This window comes from Rhipicephalus microplus, chromosome 8, assembly GCF_043290135.1.
Source record: "Rhipicephalus microplus isolate Deutch F79 chromosome 8, USDA_Rmic, whole genome shotgun sequence".
NCBI lineage: Eukaryota > Metazoa > Arthropoda > Arachnida > Ixodida > Ixodidae > Rhipicephalus > Rhipicephalus microplus.
Window position 1 is genome coordinate 39,492,195 of NC_134707.1, and position 18,293 is coordinate 39,510,487.

The 18,293-nt window shown below is 41.8% G+C and overlaps 1 protein-coding gene across 1 annotated transcript in view; it reads left to right on the forward strand.

Moving 5' to 3' along the window:
• LOC119165355 (potassium voltage-gated channel subfamily KQT member 1-like) overlaps positions 1 to 18,293 on the forward strand; it is a 134,667-nt gene that overhangs the window by 106,904 nt on the left and 9,470 nt on the right. Inside the window, exons 9-14 of the mRNA XM_075871575.1 lie at positions 10,108 to 10,218; positions 12,257 to 12,352; positions 12,828 to 12,941; positions 14,001 to 14,124; positions 16,230 to 16,329; positions 17,850 to 17,925. Coding sequence (XP_075727690.1) covers positions 10,108 to 10,218; positions 12,257 to 12,352; positions 12,828 to 12,941; positions 14,001 to 14,124; positions 16,230 to 16,329; positions 17,850 to 17,925 — 621 coding nt within the window. The remainder of the gene's footprint in view (positions 1 to 10,107; positions 10,219 to 12,256; positions 12,353 to 12,827; positions 12,942 to 14,000; positions 14,125 to 16,229; positions 16,330 to 17,849; positions 17,926 to 18,293) is intronic.

Genomic DNA, 18,293 nt, shown 5'->3' on the forward strand with positions numbered 1-18,293 from the left:
GTAATGGGACCGCAGTCCTACATGCACAAAGTGGTAAAACGGCTGAAGTAAACGAGCCGCTCATAGAGAGAGAGAGAGAGAAAGATAAAGTCGACGTGAGATCTTCATGAGCACTGTATCACATTAGCGGCAATATTTATGAAAGCATGGCATACGTGCTCAGATGCTTTCAGCGCGCACATTTCGGTCGTCCTTATCGCGTGAAAAATAGTCTTATACTCGATTACTACTTATCTCGACAGCGCATTGAAACCTATAAGAGTGGGGGCTTCCGCACATTCATGTTGCTGAGAAAATAGTACCGCCGCTTTCGGCTGATTGCGGTATGGCTCAATCGCATCGTTGACGACTTCGTAAAAATGTATACACGTATAATTTGAATGGGCTAAACACGTCCATGGTTCAGCTCACCTTTTACTGTCATAATACATGCGTATTCTGGCACGTCATTCGCGCAAAGTGAACATTAACTGCATTTCTCCCACAACTTCTCGTGGCAGTTTGAGCTTCGCAATAAATAATGAAGACGCCATAGTGAAGGACTCCGCAAAGTTTGATCATCTGGTGTTCTTAAACGTGCACTGACACGACAGAGTACACGGGTTTCTCACATTTCACCTCCACTAATAGTCGACTGCTGCAGCCGAGATCGAACCCGTGACCTTCGGTTCGATTGATTGATTGATTGATTTATTGATTGATTTGTGGGTTTTAACGTTCCAAAACCACCATATGATTATGAGAGACGCCGTAGTGGAGGGCTCCGGAAATTTTGACCACCTGGGGTTCTTTAACGTGCACCCAAATCTGAGCACACGGGCCTAACACATTTCCGCCCCCATCGGAAATGCAGCCGCTGCAGCCGGGATTCGAACCCGCGACTTGCGGGTCAGCAGCCGAGTACCTTAGCCACTAGACCACCGCGGCGGGGCATGACCTTCGGTTCAGAAACCAAGCACAATAACAGTTACACCACAGCACCGGACGGGCTAGGTTGTTTTCATAAAAAAAAAATGTGTGCTACGCGTTCTAAACTTAACTTACTCATCTATTGAGCTTACTATCCTTGTTAATGTTGGTCCCAGGGGCTACAGGTGTTACGCGCTAAATATTGCTTCTTGATTTTATACCATATTTTGGCTTTCACTTTCCTGACATGATTATCACGCAGATATCCTTTACGAATGATTATGGTCCGTGTTTATGTGCTCTTGATGAATATGGGTTTCTTTTTGGACGTATTTTTGTTTTTTGTTTTAGCAGTTTCTTTATTGGCTTTGTATCAACTTTCGATTGATCAGTAGCATTACATTCTTTTGCGACATGTTTTCCTTTTTCGGTAATCAATATGTATCAATATGTATCAAAATGTACCAACGAAAAAGGAATAATTTATGTTTTTCTTCTTGTGTCTGAAATATTTAGCTTTTCTTCTGTCATAGGGCATTCAGTTCAATTGTGTTTCGTTTCCAACACAATCAGTTTTTGTACCACGCATTTTTTGTACCACTAGAGGCAGCACATTGTAAGAGCCGGAGCCTTGTCAAGCTGCAGTATTGCAGAACCCCGTGTTTCTGATTGATAAAAGTTTTTAGTCATTTATTTATTTGTTTATTTATTAAAAGCGAGACGTTTCGCTTATCCTTACGACAATGTAAGGTGAATGAAAGAATGAATCCGAATTTTCTTTGTATATAGATAGCAAACACGAACTAAAGGTGTAATAGCATCCCAAAAGTTCAGGACTTAGTGTAAATAATTACTGTTTGCCTGCAGCAAAGCAGCGGTGCATCAACGCCATATAAATTGGCAAAAGATTTTGGTTGAAGGAATGAACGAATGCAAGGCGGAAGAACAGTGACAAGGTGAGCTCCCTTTTAGATAAACACAGCTTAAGAACTCCAAGACAGAGAATTCGGAGACGCGTCAGTCTGCTGCCAAGTGCGCCCACCAATAAATGTTCTACATGGCCGTGACGGAAGAAATCAAGCGGAATCAATAAAATGTTTCAGATATGTTTTTAATAATAAATATATAGAGTTTCAATGAAGCCTCAGAAAAAACTCGGAGTAGTTTTACGCCAACATGTGCTTCAATAAAGTGTTCTTTTTTACTTTTCGAGCTCATTAAACAACATGTCTTAATGTGACCCTTCCTACTGTGTTCTTATTGTGACACTTCAAAGAAAATATTGTGGTCAATATTTGGGAAAAAAAGCATCAAATAAAACCAGCACTTCTTCCATGTGCGAAGAGAACCCGGACGAGCGAAGCTCCTTAGAAATGGTGTGCAAGCGACTATGCGCCTCATTTCGCTGCTGGCTCTCATGAAGGCAGTAGAGCGGGGAGCGGATGGGGAGAGCGTCTGCTGCTCTCGGTGGCGGGAATGACTGAGCGAGTCAGTGTGCGGAGCGCGCGGAGCTTCGTGAGCCATCTGCTCACAGCATGCACCTTTTGTTTTGCTCGGCGCGCTTGCCTGCTGCAGATAACTTTGACGGCGACGATGGAGTGGCGACTTTAAGGGGTTTACCCTTGTAAATTATCAGAATAAAAGAAACGCGCTCATTTTTTTTAGCAATGCATGGGTGCCTTCTAAGCATAAATTGACTGCGGCTAACCCGCGACCTACGGGTCAGTAGCCGGGTACCTTAGCACTAGACCACCGCGGTGGGGCTACAAAAAAACAAAGTGCGAGGAATGACTCAACAAAAGCTTTCAAACTGTGCCTTCTTTCATCACTCAGCTCTGTTTTCAAAGTAGATGCGTAGGGTTTGAATCGCGTGGAATTAGGTGCGATACCTTTTATGTTGTGATTACAGACCTCTTGCAGGACTACCAGCGTATTGTGGAAGAAGCAGAAGGGACATTAGAATTTCGGATACTATACCTGACTACTCCGTATTACACCGCACACTTCACAGTAGTAATTGCTGCTTCAGAAAAGCGAATATTTTTATAAAGATCAATTGGGTAAGACAGATGTGTCACAGTCGGTCCTGTCAGGCAAATTTTCAGGTAGGGAGTTTTTGTCTGAGTTTCGAAGGGCTGTAACAAATGGCAGGATACATTTTTCTTCACCAAAATCTGTTGCTGGAAGTGCTCGTCAATGCGCCGAGTAGTTGTGTGAGTCTTTGAAGCTACGTGAACGTGATTAGTCGTGAATGTGACTAGCCTGAGGAGCCCGAAGATTCGTCTATACGCTAGATAATCCATGCAGCAGCTGTTTCTCAGTGGTTATGGGGCTCGGGTGCTTATTCGAGTGACACGGGTTCAATCGTAAATACGATGGTTGCATTTGGAAGGATGTGTAACGCCATAGGTCTGTGTACTGCATGGTACCGAAGAGCGAGAGAGAGATAAAGACATATCTATTATGACCAAAACACTGAGATATCGGCCAGAATAAATTGTCTTACCTCCTAATGAGCGTTAATGAAGTGCATATTAAAAAATTTTGAGTGACTCGGATAGTCTTGAGTTGTCCACTATGGCGTCAATCATAACCCGAGTCAGTCTGCACTGCTATTTCAAGCCCCTAAGCAAGTAACCAACCAATCAATTGACTAATTAATTAGAACAATATAGTCAGGAAGAACTATGCAACAGCATGGGCATTGTAGCATCGGAAAACGCATTAGGCGTGTTCATACTAGTCGTTCTAGACTGCTTAATATCCCTGCTTTTTCCTATCTCTTCAGTTCCTTCTGAGGAATAGTGCTCTACATTACAGCCTACAGCAGTTTTTTAGCAGTCCTAAGCAGCATACTCTTCAAGCACGTATTTGTAAGGGCTTATGAAATGTTTTTCTACAAATTTGGGAAGGGTTCCTATTGTTGAGCCCATGAACGAAGACAACAAAAACCACGGTAAAGACTTTTTTTTTGTTCACGCAAATAAAACAAATGAGTCATTCAAACCCTCATGGTGGGTTGCACCAGGTTAACACGGGTCAAGCAACCAGTCCTGAACTCACCGTCACAACTTAATAAACGGTCCCTTTCGCCCTTTAACGGTCTCCTTCAAGCGTAACAATACTGCACGCGAGTACTCTAGCATCGTCCTAATATGGTATTGATAGGTGGCGGCGAAAATGCCTAGGGCCCATGTGCTCCGACTTCGGTGCACCTTTCGGAACCACAAAGGGTCAAGCTTTACAGAGCCCTCCGCTACTGCATTCCCCAAATTCCTATCCTAGTTTTGGCACGTTAAACCCCAACATTCAATAATATTAGGCTAATGTCAAGCCTGACCTTCAATAATAAATGTACCCTAACCAATGAAAAAAAATGACGCTGCACTGGCAGTTCATAGTGCAGTGCCTGTCTGTTTTACTGCTGCCGTCGCTCACTCTGTTTAACCATTCCCATTGGAGACATTTTGTAAGAGAAAGGCAAGGTGCATTTGCATGAAAATTTAAGGAGGTTGTCAGAGTTAATGCTTTCATAGGCAAAGGCCCACTGATTATCTTGCCGTTTAAAAGTGACGTCCTGGTCCGCAATGCATTCTACCTACAACTGTAATATATGAAAGCGACCTTGTTTCATTCTCGGCAGATTGTATTGATCTCAATAGATTGATTTTCCTGGTTTCAGTTTTTTACACATTTATTTGTTGTCTTGCATGAGCAAAGTGTTGTTTACTGTAGCACGATTTTTTAAGGAAATGTTCCACATGGGCTTTCTACTTTTTCAGTTTAGTTCCTGTGTTCCTAAGGAAGAAAAAAAATTCTATTTTTCTTTGCAGTGCCCGTGAGCAAGTGTATGGGTGGAGGGGCCTTAGTCAGGCAGACTTAATCTACCTTAAGTCTCTTCCGGCTTGGAAATTTTGTGTCTGAGTAAACTGAATCAATTAATGACCTTAACTCCCCCCTTCGCTGCGCTCGAATTGTTATACACCTCAGCTGCTGTCGTACCAACTCCGGTATGGTCCCTCCTCAGGGCTAGTGACCTTATCTCGTGAAATCAACTTACGCGACAACATAGCGGCATTATAGATTTTGGTGATTTGTGGTGTCCTAGATGACGTAAACACAACGTCACTCAATATTTTGAAATTTATTTTCTATTTCTTTCTGGGTAAAATACTGCTATCCTAAGAAGGTTTTAAGCAGAAGTTGCGATACAAAGATGAAGGAATACACATATACTTTGCAATATTTGAGAGCGTGCTGCTTAATTCTCTCATCCCTCCACGTAGAGGTCGGTGCCGCTGCCACTCACGATCTCTTTTCACGGTCGACAGGACATCTGAAAATTGCGTATTAGTATAGCGCATAAATACGGAATAAAATAACGCCACTATGCGCAACTCCAAAATAAATAGAGGTGCGTACAGCGACTGCTGTTTTGTTGATATACGCACCCAATTTATAACAATGGACGCAAGAAAAGTTTACAATAAATGGCATCATGATGGCGTCAGCTTAACACCTAATAACTTCAATTCACATCATTCACTTGAGAATAGCGGTCAAGCAAAATATTTTTCTACGCGATAAAAATACTCGCGCCTTATTACAACAGCTGCCACCTATTCACACATGTAACAGTACACAGGGGAGGAGATAAATTAAAACTCACTATAGCAACAAAAGACGAAGAAACGTTTTACTAATGATTTCAATATTTTTAACCCAGTATGAGCAAAAGGAATGAGCTATACGCAAAACGCTCACGTCTATCTTACGTCCCTCGTTCTTTCGCCTATACATACACTCGCAAGTTCTCCTGAAATCGAATGAGCAATTTTTGTTGTTGTTGTTGTTGTCATTGTTGTTGTTGTTACTGCTGAGGCACCAAACATTTGGCATTTGCCGTTCGGGCTGAACGTGCGAGCTTCTTCCTGAAGATGGCCCACTTTTTCAAGAAGTTTGAAACTTCTCAGAATTTCACTGCCGCGCCACTCGCTCTCAGAAGCGACGCGGCTGCACACTCCGTATCCATCGATCGATGCTGCCGACCCCTTTTTTGTCCTGTTTTCACGTTATATTCATTTTTTTTCTATTTCCATCAAAACCTTGTAAACTCAGGGAATATAGTGTATGCGATGACGCGCACCTTTAAGGTCTGTCAACGGTGAAGCAAAATATATCGCAACGCCTACACGTACCACGGAACGGATCAATCTTTGTGCTCGCTGTTTTTTTGCTTTGAACGTCACGCCAATATAGTTGGTTTCGCGGGAAACGTCGACTCAGCTTTTAGACACACGGCCCTCGTACGTCAAAGTGGCTGTACTATATAACGACGTGCGCCGCTCATCACATTTCAAATGACGTCTTTGTTTATTCGTGGTGACGACGTGATGTCCGTATATACAGAGTATTACCTTTCTGATATGCAGCTGCTACTTCCATCTTAATTATTTCGTCATCGTTTAACAGAGTTTACGGGGTGGATAAGAGAGATGTGTCTATTCCAGTTGCTTTTATGACTGATGAGACGTACCATAAGATTGAAGTGCTAAGGCATAAAACGCACTTATATAGCCCTAAATAACTTCCAAGAAAGTTTAAGAATGAGTGCTCTACTCAATCTGAGAATTTTCCTTCTTTTGGCATGATTCTACGCCAACAGTTTAGTTACGTAACGTCATGAGTAGAGAGGTTCTCGATTGGTGAATATACGCGGGATTTGATAATTGATTGATATGTGGGTTTTAACGTCCGAAAGCCACCACATGATTATGAGAGACGCCGTAGTGGAGGGCTCCGGAAATTTCAACCACCTGGGGTTCTTTAACGTGCACCCAAATGTGAGCACAAGGGCCTACAGCATTTCCGCCTTCATCGGAAATGCAGCCGCCGCAGCCGGGATTCGATTCCGCGACCTGCGGGTCAGCAACTGAGTACCTCAGCCACTAGACCACCGCGGTGGGGCAATATGTGCGGGATAACTGTTGTTAATTGCCTTTTGTCTTGCTTTGGTATACAGTCGCACGTCCACATGACTGTCGCACAACTGCTGTGCGCTGTCAACTAGCTGCACTCGGTGTTGTGCCTTTTCGTCTTGGCAAGCGTAATCAACAGTGTGGCCAAGCGCGAAATCGTGATAGGCTCCACGCTTAAAACTGACATTGTGTACGTATTTTAGTAGGAAGTAAGTCGTGAGGAACAGACAGCACCTCTCGTGGGAAAGGCTGCCAAGGTGAAAAAGAAACCAAGCTCTCTATAACCTCAAGCCGGAGGAATTCGGAGGCCCTCCCATTCAACGAGATGCGAATTAATTGTTAAGCACGTCGCATATATTTATGGCAGAACTTCGCAGTATAAAATTGAACCCGAAGAAAAAGTCGTGCTATAGGATGGGCGATGAAATACAACTCGACAGGAGCAGCATTAGGTGATATGAAGACATTAGGCTACATGGCCGAAAAAACTCATACAACCGGTATTCCAGTTGATATTAGGCATAAAAAATAACGTTTGGTGGCCATTGTTGACTGCCGTATTGAGCCAACTGTGGAGTAGCTTAGAAGTGGGGCAGTTTGGGCTAGTTGGTATGACTTGGCGATAGTGATATCGCGAAAACAGAACGATGACAAAGGGACAAGAAGGACACGAGCGCGTCTAGGCACGTCTGAATGGCTACCGTTCAGGGTAGATGGCATGAAGAACCGCAGGGTTAGGATACGCACTGGCTTGGAATAGTCTGCGCCCTGCACAATGTATATCTCCGGAGATATGTTTAAAGCCAAATCAATTCATTTCACCTTTGGCTATGAGCACTGTTTTACTTAATGATCCTTACGTGTATCGGCCATGGACCTTTCAGGGGTCACGAGGAAGAAAATGACACTTCAGTACAACCTTCTGCGGAAGACGAATGACCTCAAGGCATGACATATTGCTCACGCTGACGCCCGTGGTCATTTGTAACAATGTACCGGACATGAAAGCAGCAGAAGTGCCGTCGAGGACGGAATAGATTTAGATGGGGCAATGAGATGAAGTGCGCTGGCATAAAATGAACTTGAGTTGGTCAGGACAGGGTGAATTGTAGATCGTTTTGAGACGCCTTCGTTCTGCGAGTAACGTGTAATGACTAGATTATTATTATTATTATTATTATTATTATTATTATTATTATTATTATTATTATTATTATTATTATTATTAACATTTTATAATATTTACCATTACTATCGATAAAAATTATAATATTAGAGCTCGTTTTCTTGTAAGTCGACTGCATTGATCACACCTTACCCAACCGCTCGGAGACAATTCTCGCAGAAACATGCTTACGCGTTCTCTCCATGATTGGCGCCATCTCAAGCACCTCACGCAACGGGGCGTCCCCGATCATGATCCCACCGGACGCTATTGTGTACAATGGTGTCACAATGGGACGTCATTTGATCTAGGACTGACGTCACCTAAATACGGGGCCCCTTAATCTGACCTCACAGTGACATCACGATGGTGTCAAGACGGGACTACAAACATTCGATCTGTGGCACCATGATAACACGTGCGAAGATTTGTGGCACTGTGGTCACGTTCGCCGATATGTGGCACCCGTATAAGAACATATGGGGCCAGGAGTTGATGACCAGTTTGGGAGTACACTACGTGGAAAAGCCATTTGTAGATATTCAAGAAATGGAAGGCACATGCAAGCCTATAATGTATAGGTAGTGAGAGGTGTTAGAATGCGCATGAATGCTTATAATCGACGGCTATCGATACCTTCGCATACTCATTAATCGGTGGTCAAGTATTGTTCTCTTGCTTACAAGAGAATCGCAAGTGCATTTATTAGGCAAGTTGTTATTATCGGCACACTTTCATTCTCCCATTCGCATATATCATTTTCATCGCTTCGTGAGCTGATCGCAGCACAAGCACAGACTGCATGACTCCCCCGAAAGCGGCGAATATGATCTACACAGTTGGGAGATGAAAACGTGCCGACAATAAAAATTTACCTAATAAAGTGACATAGTAAATATCAGTAAGGCTACTTGCATCAAAGTCTTTTGTTAAGAAGAGAACAATGCTTCACTACTGTTGACGACCCTGCAAGCTAAAGCGTACACAGCTTCATGTATTAAAACACCACAATGCCTTTCTACTCAATTCACTGCGGTGTTATGCCATGCCGTGCCTTATTTGCAGTGACTCAAACCTTTTGTATGTCGAACAACGAAGCGTCGTGTGCCGTGCAGGAGCTGAAGTTTCTTTTCATGTCCTCAGCTCCATGCGTCTAGCGGGATGAGTACATTTAACGCTCGTCTGTCGACTTTCACTGGCTGCTTTATTCTCTGCTCGTTACATATGCTCTTAACTAACGATAATATCTATGCACACTGTTAGTTTTTTTTTCTTTTTTTACTTAATAGAGCACGGCACAAGACCATGAGAAAATAGAGGTTTGAAGAAGGAATAATAATTCACTGATGACAACCACGCAGTTGGCCAAGTTGTGTGGAGCTCATTTCATGTAGCTGCGAGCATTTGCCATGCCTTGTACTCATTGAATGAAGGCTCGTTTTTTCTTTGGGTCTGGGTCCGATAGCACTCCATCTCACTGCTATTCAGATATAGTAGCGATGTTAAGGTTTGAGTATCTATCCCCATAGCATGTAGCATAGATTTTCCGGGACATCACACTACTTGGACATGTACGAGCATTCAGAGATCGAAAAGTCTCGAACAATTTGTTTAGCTGCAGCAAACGCTTCGACGAGCGTCTTCTTGAGGGCACTTAAGGAGGCTAGTAGAGCTCATAAAAGTACTTTTATGGACGTACTTTTAGTCATGGAAGGCAAGGCCATTTTCCTTGAGTTGAACTAGGTGTATCCAAAGTAACAGGACACGATTAACAATGCACATTGAACAGATACGAGGAGAGGCATGGTTTTGTATTCCTTTTTGTCGTATACTAGTGCGCTTTGAGCTCTCTATCTTGTCTTAATAATTTTTACGTAGGAGCTTCAGGGAAGCAGCTACCTTGAAGATGTTTCTAAGGGCAAGGAGACACGGTCATTATTGAAAAGTCGACTCCACCAACCCCCACCGTTCGGGAATTTTTAATGTGAATAAAGCTTGTGGCCTCCTGTCTTATTAGATGAAAACACATGAGTTTTTTTTTGCTTTTTTACGCAGATAACTGTTACTACCATCGGCTACGGCGACACTGTTCCTCGGACCTGGATGGGAAAAATTGTGGCGTCCTGTTTTTCCGTTTTCGCAATCTCGTTCTTCGCGTTACCCGCGGTAAGTGCTCACCCTTAATTATTTTTGCTATAGATGATGCACCCTCATAATAAGGAGTTTTGTAGGTAGTACTATTTAAAATATTTAGGTAGCACTTTATTTAGGTAGCACTATATTAGGTAGCACTATATTTTAGGTAGCACTATATATATGTAGCACAATATTTTAGGTAGCACTATTTAAAATGTAGATATGTCGGTATTGAGAACGAAAATAATGGTTGCAGTGTCCCTGATGAAGCCTACTTCTTTAAATGAAAAATATACAATAAAGATTACCTTTAGTAACGCACCTTTAAAATATGCACGCAATAGCTGAGCTGTTAAGAGTTCATCGTGAAGTTATTTTTATTATACATATTTCAGAATAGGTTTTTTTTTTGTTTTGCATTGAATCATAAAGAAATGAAGTAGCCGAAATACTATATACTTCAATCGCTCTACAGCAATCAAATTGTGACAGAGCAAAAGAGATCAGAAAAGAAGCAGCAAATCTACGGAGATAGAAGAAGGTCAATACGAAAAAAACGATATGTCAGATTCAACCACGCGTCGAGTAAGATTGTTTCACGGTAAAAACAAAGGCTCATCGCCACTTACATCTATTAGCAATGTTTTTCCCAACTTAATAGATACAATCGAAATCTTGAAACCATTATGAAGACTCAGATTCAAGAATTTCATCTAAAGAGAATTTTCACAATGAAGGTTCTGAAGCAGTAATTTCTACGTAGATCTGTCGTTTTATTTTTGAACCTAAACGCATACTTGCGTTAGTAAAGTTTTCATTGTGATTTGAAAAATGTAAAAAGAAACGCAGCTGTTCGCACACCAATAATTACATTTATGTGTAGTGTTCAGCTAAAGACGTGCCTCAACTTAGCATAAGCTCATAGATAAAAATTGGGGTTTCAAGTGTGTTTCCCTTTATTATCCACTTTTTACAATTATATTGCTCATGTACATTGAAATCGCATTGGCAGGCGAGTGATTCTTACTGCAAAATGTTCATACCACACACTACATAACGGCATTAAGGATGCAGTGTGCTGTCAAAAGCTTTTCTTGTCTCTATTGTAATCTTTTGAACAATATACACTGAATAAGAATGTCTTTCATTGTTTCACCAGCAAGAGCATAGACTGATAATAAACAAAACCTAATTATTCTATGTTTCCCTCAATGTAGAGTGCCGTCGCCTTTTTGTCATGATGGCAAGTAGCACTTATATTTTGTGAACGCCTCAACATAACGAAAATCTTTGAACGGACGTTTCTTACGTATTCTCTTTGTTAAAGGTACTCATTGAAAGGGCCACAAAAAACATAAACCTTCATAAAGGTTTATTCACATGGTCTAACTATGTATTTTTACAATATCAAATGCTTCGTAACTTCCATTTGTATGCCTTAGGTTCTTGAGGGAGCAACTATTCTTAAGGGTAGCAAGATCTTACTCATACTTTCCTTAGGTTGGGACCGTTAAAATATTTTGGTGCATGGCATGGCATCTTATCGATAGCTAAGGATCAGTCGCGACCATATTCCCAGTACATCTTCTTCCTTTCATGTACTCCTTCTTTCATCTTTGTGAAGAGTTGCCCAACATACGCGTTTAATATTTCGTATCAACATCACATTAGACATTATGTGCTAGTTTCATACTTCACGAACTGATAACGTTTTTTTTTGAAATCCAGAATAAACGTTGCATGTTAAGTAAAAATTCTAATACATAATGATAATTTTTGAGGTTTAACATTCAAAAACCACGATTTGAATACGTTAGAGGACGTAGTGGAGTGCTAAGAAAATTTTGACCACCTGGAATTTTTTACCGTGCACAAAAATCTAAGCACATGGGCTTCAAGCATTATCACTTCCGCCAAGAATGCGCGCGCCGTGTACAGGTGAAGTGAAAATTCGAGGTTAGAGTTTGGTCAAAATGTATAAGTCACCAGTCTAAATTGTGAATAAGTCATATCGAGTAACGCCTGGGTAGTCCAATGATTGCCACACCCTTTTTTTTTCTTTCTTCAGGGCATTCTAGGATCAGGGTTTGCCTTGAAAGTCCAGCAAAAACAAAGGCAGAAGCACTTCAATCGTCAAATACCTGCGGCTGCTACATTAATACAGGTAAGAGATTCCCGTTGCACAGAACATCATTAAACCTTGTCAGGTTTGAGCTACCTCTCGTAGTACACAGAAATATCACCCACTTCTTATATACATATTACTACGCGACAACCGTCTTATGAAATTACTCATTTAACTTGTTGTTTAGTTACCTTTAATCAACTTGATGTCTTCCTCAACTGTAGAGCTCATTTTTATTCGAGTGTACGACGAGCAAAAAGCTTGCAATGCAATCAAATTAACAATGGGCTCTGAAGAGTTCACCCCAGAAGTGACCACGCCTTGTTATGTTTTTTTTTTTACTTTGTTTAAATGTTTTGTAGATTTTTTCTGAGAGTTTTAGTCTCCGCTCACCCCAGTACATGAAGATAAACGTGTGTAACGAATAATGTTAAGCTGCGTTGGATTGAAAAGAGCTATTCCTCTCTCTGATAAAACAACGTTGATCTGCTTTAACTGAACTGCTTCTCTGCAGTGCTTGTGGAGGTGCTATGCAGCGGAGAAAACTTCCCGGTGCGAAGCCACTTGGAGGATTCACGTAAAAGAATCCAGCCACGGTGGCCTCAACTCGGGAACACCACTCAGCAGGGTAACGTATCCTTCTCCATTAGTGAAAGACGCCTGCGTTGATGAGGAATCCTTGAATGTACGCATGAACTCTTTTCTTGAGCTCCCAGCATGTAAACATGAGTCACGACAGTATGAAGAGGAATAATCAGGGGGAACAGTGCAAGTGCCTCAGACAGGCTGGCCAACGTTTCGATAGGAAGACCTATTTTTTTCAAAGGAAAGATAGGTCCTCTGATCAAAACGTCGCCTAGCCTATCTGAGGCACTTCCATTGTTCACCCTAATTATCCCACTACTTCCATCTGTCAGCTCCCATCTCAAAGAGTAGGAAGAGAACCAACAAAAGTCCTACGTTAGCCGTCTGACCTCGATTGGAATGTTTTAATTCAGGCCTTCACCATAGAAACAATGCAATCGAGTGAATTACTGGACCTTTTTGTCCAGATGTCTCGAGTACGTTGGTTTTCATTGCAAGCTTTGATTCTTCCATCAAGATAATGTGTGCGTGCGAGCGTCATTTTTTGTCGTTTTTATTTGCATTAACAGTCGAGACTTACTCACATCGTGCTCTATAAAAGTTTGCTACAAGATCTTCCTTTTTCTTTTAGTGGCTTTGTGGGTATCACAAAGCCATTCTCACTAATGGGTATCAAGTACTTAAGTCTTTCCGAACTTTAGAGCTCGGCAGCCTACAAAACTCTTTGCCAATGAAGGCGATTAAAGCTGTACAGACTGTAATTACTTTCACCACGCATCTTCTTCACTCTTCTATTATTCCCCCTTTACACCATCCTAAGTGTAGGGGTACCCAGAGTGGTTAACCTCCCTGTCTTTGATGTTCATTTCTTCATCTCTCTTTCACCGCGCCCAGTGCTGGTACACACGGCTGTGTACCAAAAGCCGTCGTGAGTATGGATGCGCCACGAAGGAGCGTATCTATCTCCTAATGGTGTGTTGTTGTAGTATTCGGTGGCTATAGACCTATGCAAAAGTAAAGGTAAACTCTAAGGCAATCTCGCTAACGCCATTCTACTGAAATAGCGGGGTGACACCTTCTCTTCCGAACCTGTCTCTTGCAGGTTGCCAAGAGGGCGAGCGTATTGCGGCGGCGCAAGTCGAAGCAAAAGATCGAGGTGTCCAACTATTCGGCCAACACGGCCGAAACCGAAGGCGACTCGCAGGCCGAGGACAGCGGCAAGCTAGGTGAGCCGTCGCGCTTGCATTCTCAACACAGTGCCACAAGCTCTCGATCCACAGCTACGCAATGAATTAGGCTATAAATTCAATATTTACTTTCTAATTTGGACCAACGAGTCATGGACTGAGAAATTTTTTTATCATAAATAAATACTGAGTGACAGTGTAATAAAGGGTCAACAATTAATATCAACCAGCATAATCTGCAAAAGTAATGCTTTTTTCGTCACCTCATTGATATCTAATCGAGACTAAACTAGCGCAAGTAGACCGAGCACAACCAGAAAACAACACACAGGACGTGGCACCAAATAATTATGCCAGAAGTCAATGATCAGTAACTAGGCCAGATGGCATCTGTAATACTGCTCAGTGACAGCGTGAATCTCACCCACAAACCTGTACTCAGCAGCTGAATGGGGTAAACGCAGTCATAGCGGCGAGCTCATGAAAAAGAAATATAGCTCATGTTAGCTGAAGTAATACCAAGCGGCCAGAGATCCCGTCGTAGCGGTCTGGCTGCCACATTCAGTCTGTAATTTATTGATTGATAACTTGGGTTATTATGTCAACTCATTCCTATTGCTAAAATGCAGGAGCTTCAGAAGTTCAAGCAAAACCAGTCAAGGTTTAGCCTTGTTATTTTATTCATCATCAACATCATCATTGGCCTGAATACGTCCACTGCACGACAAATGCCTCTCCCGTGTTCCGCAAGTCGACTAGGTCCTGTCCTTGCTGCTGCCACTTTTAACCGGCGAACTTCCTAATCTCATCTGCCCACCTAACTTTCTGTCTCCCCTTACCCCGCTTACCTTCTCTGGGAACCTAGTCAGTTACTCCTAATTATCAGCGGTTTTACTTAGTTTATTAGAGTTACATTGATCTTCCTGTTACTTAGTAAGAAAGGTGGGTGTCAGTTAAACGAAGAAAGAGTGATTACTAGCTTCAACATATTGGCAAGACAGCAAACTATGTGCTTATACAGATATGAAGCAGCACGCTCAACGCGGTTGACAAAGGAGCGGCCTAAATGCAGTGAAATTGTCTGGTCTAAGCTTGCAGGGCCTTTCGTCAGGGCATTTTAAATTTCTGCGCAGCACATCTTCGGTAAAGTGGTCGTGCGTTTCACGCAGTATAGCCTCACAGCTTCTCCTAGCGTCGTTTCAGAATGTAGCGCTGTTTTTTCTCGCTTTAAGAGTAGTGTCAGTTTATTCAATACAAACTTCTAAGTGTTTGATGTGATTCCCGGAAGACAGCCTTGTCGCGTGACGCTTTCTATTTGTTGTAGATGGCACGTAACAGAAGAAGTTCTCTTGAACGTCATTATTTTATCCTAAAGTAGTGATCATATTGCAGTAAGGCATCTAGACAATGACTCTTTAGGCTGTTAATCCACAGTTTTTTCGTTTTCTATATCGCGACCTGGATAATTAACGCCAAGAATCTCATCGAGTTTCCTAAATATACACTGGAGGGAACTCTGGCGCTAGTGTCTATGCGAGCATGGGAAATATGGGTATGAAATGACACCGATTCGCCTATAGAATCCTTACTTTGCGTGCGTTCTGGCTTCGCGTGGTTTGAAGCTGCTTTTTCGCCAAACAACATTCGGCAAATGTTCGGCAGTTACGCTTCACCACCTGAATATTGTAGACTTACTTTTTTCAAATCTGATCACGAAGTGAAAAATGGTTTATTCTTTTCTTCGAAACAAAATCAATACACAGCGATAAACGAAGCCACAAGTGCGTATGTCGTCGGCAAGAACGAAGAGTAGGCAAATACATGTCATTCCCTGTCATTCCCATTATTTTCATAGTCGGTGTATGATCGCCGCGCCAGGGTTCAGAAACTCTATGATAAATCCCACGCATCAACCGAACCTTTTTCATGCGCATGCAACTACCGAAACACTGTTTGTTCAGTTAGTAAAGATACAAAACACAGAGGCTAACAGTCCAGTACGGCGGCATTGAGAACCACCTGTAAAACAGTCATATATAAAGCTTTGCGCTGCGTTGCAAGCGTGTTTAACAGTTGTTGTAAACTACACAATGCAGTTGTCTCATGATCACTTCTTTGTTTTCTTCCTTTTCAATTCAATGCAGGGCAGCGAAGGAAAACAATATCGACACCGAATGCAAACTGTCACGACGCGAACAATGAATTCGTTGAGATCGACATGGATGAATCACCGCAAGTGACCAGGTAGTGGTAGTAACTTGGTCTGTCGCGTTTATCTATATCTATCTATCTATCTATCTATCTATCTATCTATCTATCTATCTATCTATCTATCTATCTATCTATCTATATATTTATCTATCTATCTATCTATCCATCCATCTATCTATCTATCCATCTATCTATCTATCTATCTATCCATCTATCTATCTATCTATCTATCTATCTATCTATCTATCTATCTATCTATCTATCAAGCCTAAAGAGGCTTGATAGAGGCTTTGGAAGTGCCGTGGCGAGTTGTAATCGCATGCCGTAAGAAAGAGGCAACGCGAAAGAAGTCACAAGGCTACTACAGACTGATCACTGCGATAATTGAATGGTTTTATTCTCATTTGTACAACAATGCAAAAGTAAGCAAAGTTAAGAGCCTTTCCCCTGTTGGGGAAATTGGGAAAGTGAAGCCGGATGTGGGCGTGTTTGACGTCTGCTTGTTCGTTTTTTTTTTACTTTGCGGTAGAAAGATAGAGAGAGAAATAAATGTTTATTTCGAAACAGTGTTCCGAGCGATGTCCACTTTTACCCTTACGTGGGCTGTCTTTTTGTTCCCCAGTCCAGGAACTCTTCGGCTTCGACTGCCCTCTTTCCCATGCCTTAAACTGAACCTCCATTCCCGTGGTTAGCAGAGCAAAACTTCAGTTGCTACAGAAAAACGTGGCGGTCAAGCGTTAAGCGTTCTAATCCCAATTCCAATTAGAATCATAAGGTATACTGTTCAGTGCGCGAGCATCTTGTAAATATAAAGCGTTGTTTTTGCTCAAGAGCCCGTATTTGACATCTGCCCTAGTTGTGGTGTCAATATGGTATACACAATAAAGTGAGGTCCAGTCTAAAAGAAAAAAATTACAGAAGCGGTCGTATATAGTTTGCGCATTTAGATGAGGCCACATCTTCTGCCACCGTAAAGAGACAGGGCATTTATGCTAGTTCTGTGGCAGGAATTTGAATTTAGGCTATCCGAAAATATGCGTTTCTATCTAAATCCCATTTTAAAAAATATATGAAGTAGAAGTTAATAAATAATTAGCGAATAATAAATGCTTATATACTTGGAACATTTCCATTCCTCACTAAAAAATGTAAGCAAAGTTTTTCTGCTTATTTTGGAATACCACCGTTATGCGAATGTCAGAATGTAAAAAGAAGTTGATAAAACGGAAATGAAATTATTTGGGACTGAAAGAAATAAACAGTGAAAAGGAAGAATGGAATGTGACGACGTTAAATGAAGAAAGAGCTGCATAAAATATCAGTATGTCATATCAAAAACGGTTGGTCTTTGACGGACTTTCTATTGATATACTGTCCGTTATTGGGAAGTGGTATAGACAAATGAAGCATCCTACCACCGCCACTTTGAGGGTCATTCTTTGCATATCGGCTTTTCTGCGAACTCGTGGATGATTGAAATAGTCGCATGACGCAATAAGAGGGAGTCTGTGCGTTGTCATGCGTTCTCATCTCTCTCTCTCTTTTCTTTTCAGCCTGACTGAGGCCCATAAAAATGCCATTCGTGGAATACGCAAGATCAAGTACTTCGTGGCGCGAAGAAAATTTCAGGTACTCTATACACTGCCTGACGAAAGCAAAGACCTTTCTTTTCGTGGTTTTTGATTGGACGAAAACCAGCCACGGTGGTCTAACGGTTACTGTGCTTTACTTCGAATCCCGGCCACGGTGGTTACATTTTTGATCGAAGAAGGCCAAAATGATCGCGGTTTGTGTACATAGTTTTTAGATACACGTTAACGAACAACAGGTGGTCGAAATTTTTTGAGCCCTCTCCTACGGCGTCTTTCATAATCATATTGGGTTTCTGTAGGTTATACTGCAGCAAATATAGTACCTATTATTATGATAATTAGATGAAAGCGTCACGAAAACATTATGGCCGTAGCGTGGCACTTTGTGATAATGCTGACCGCCTT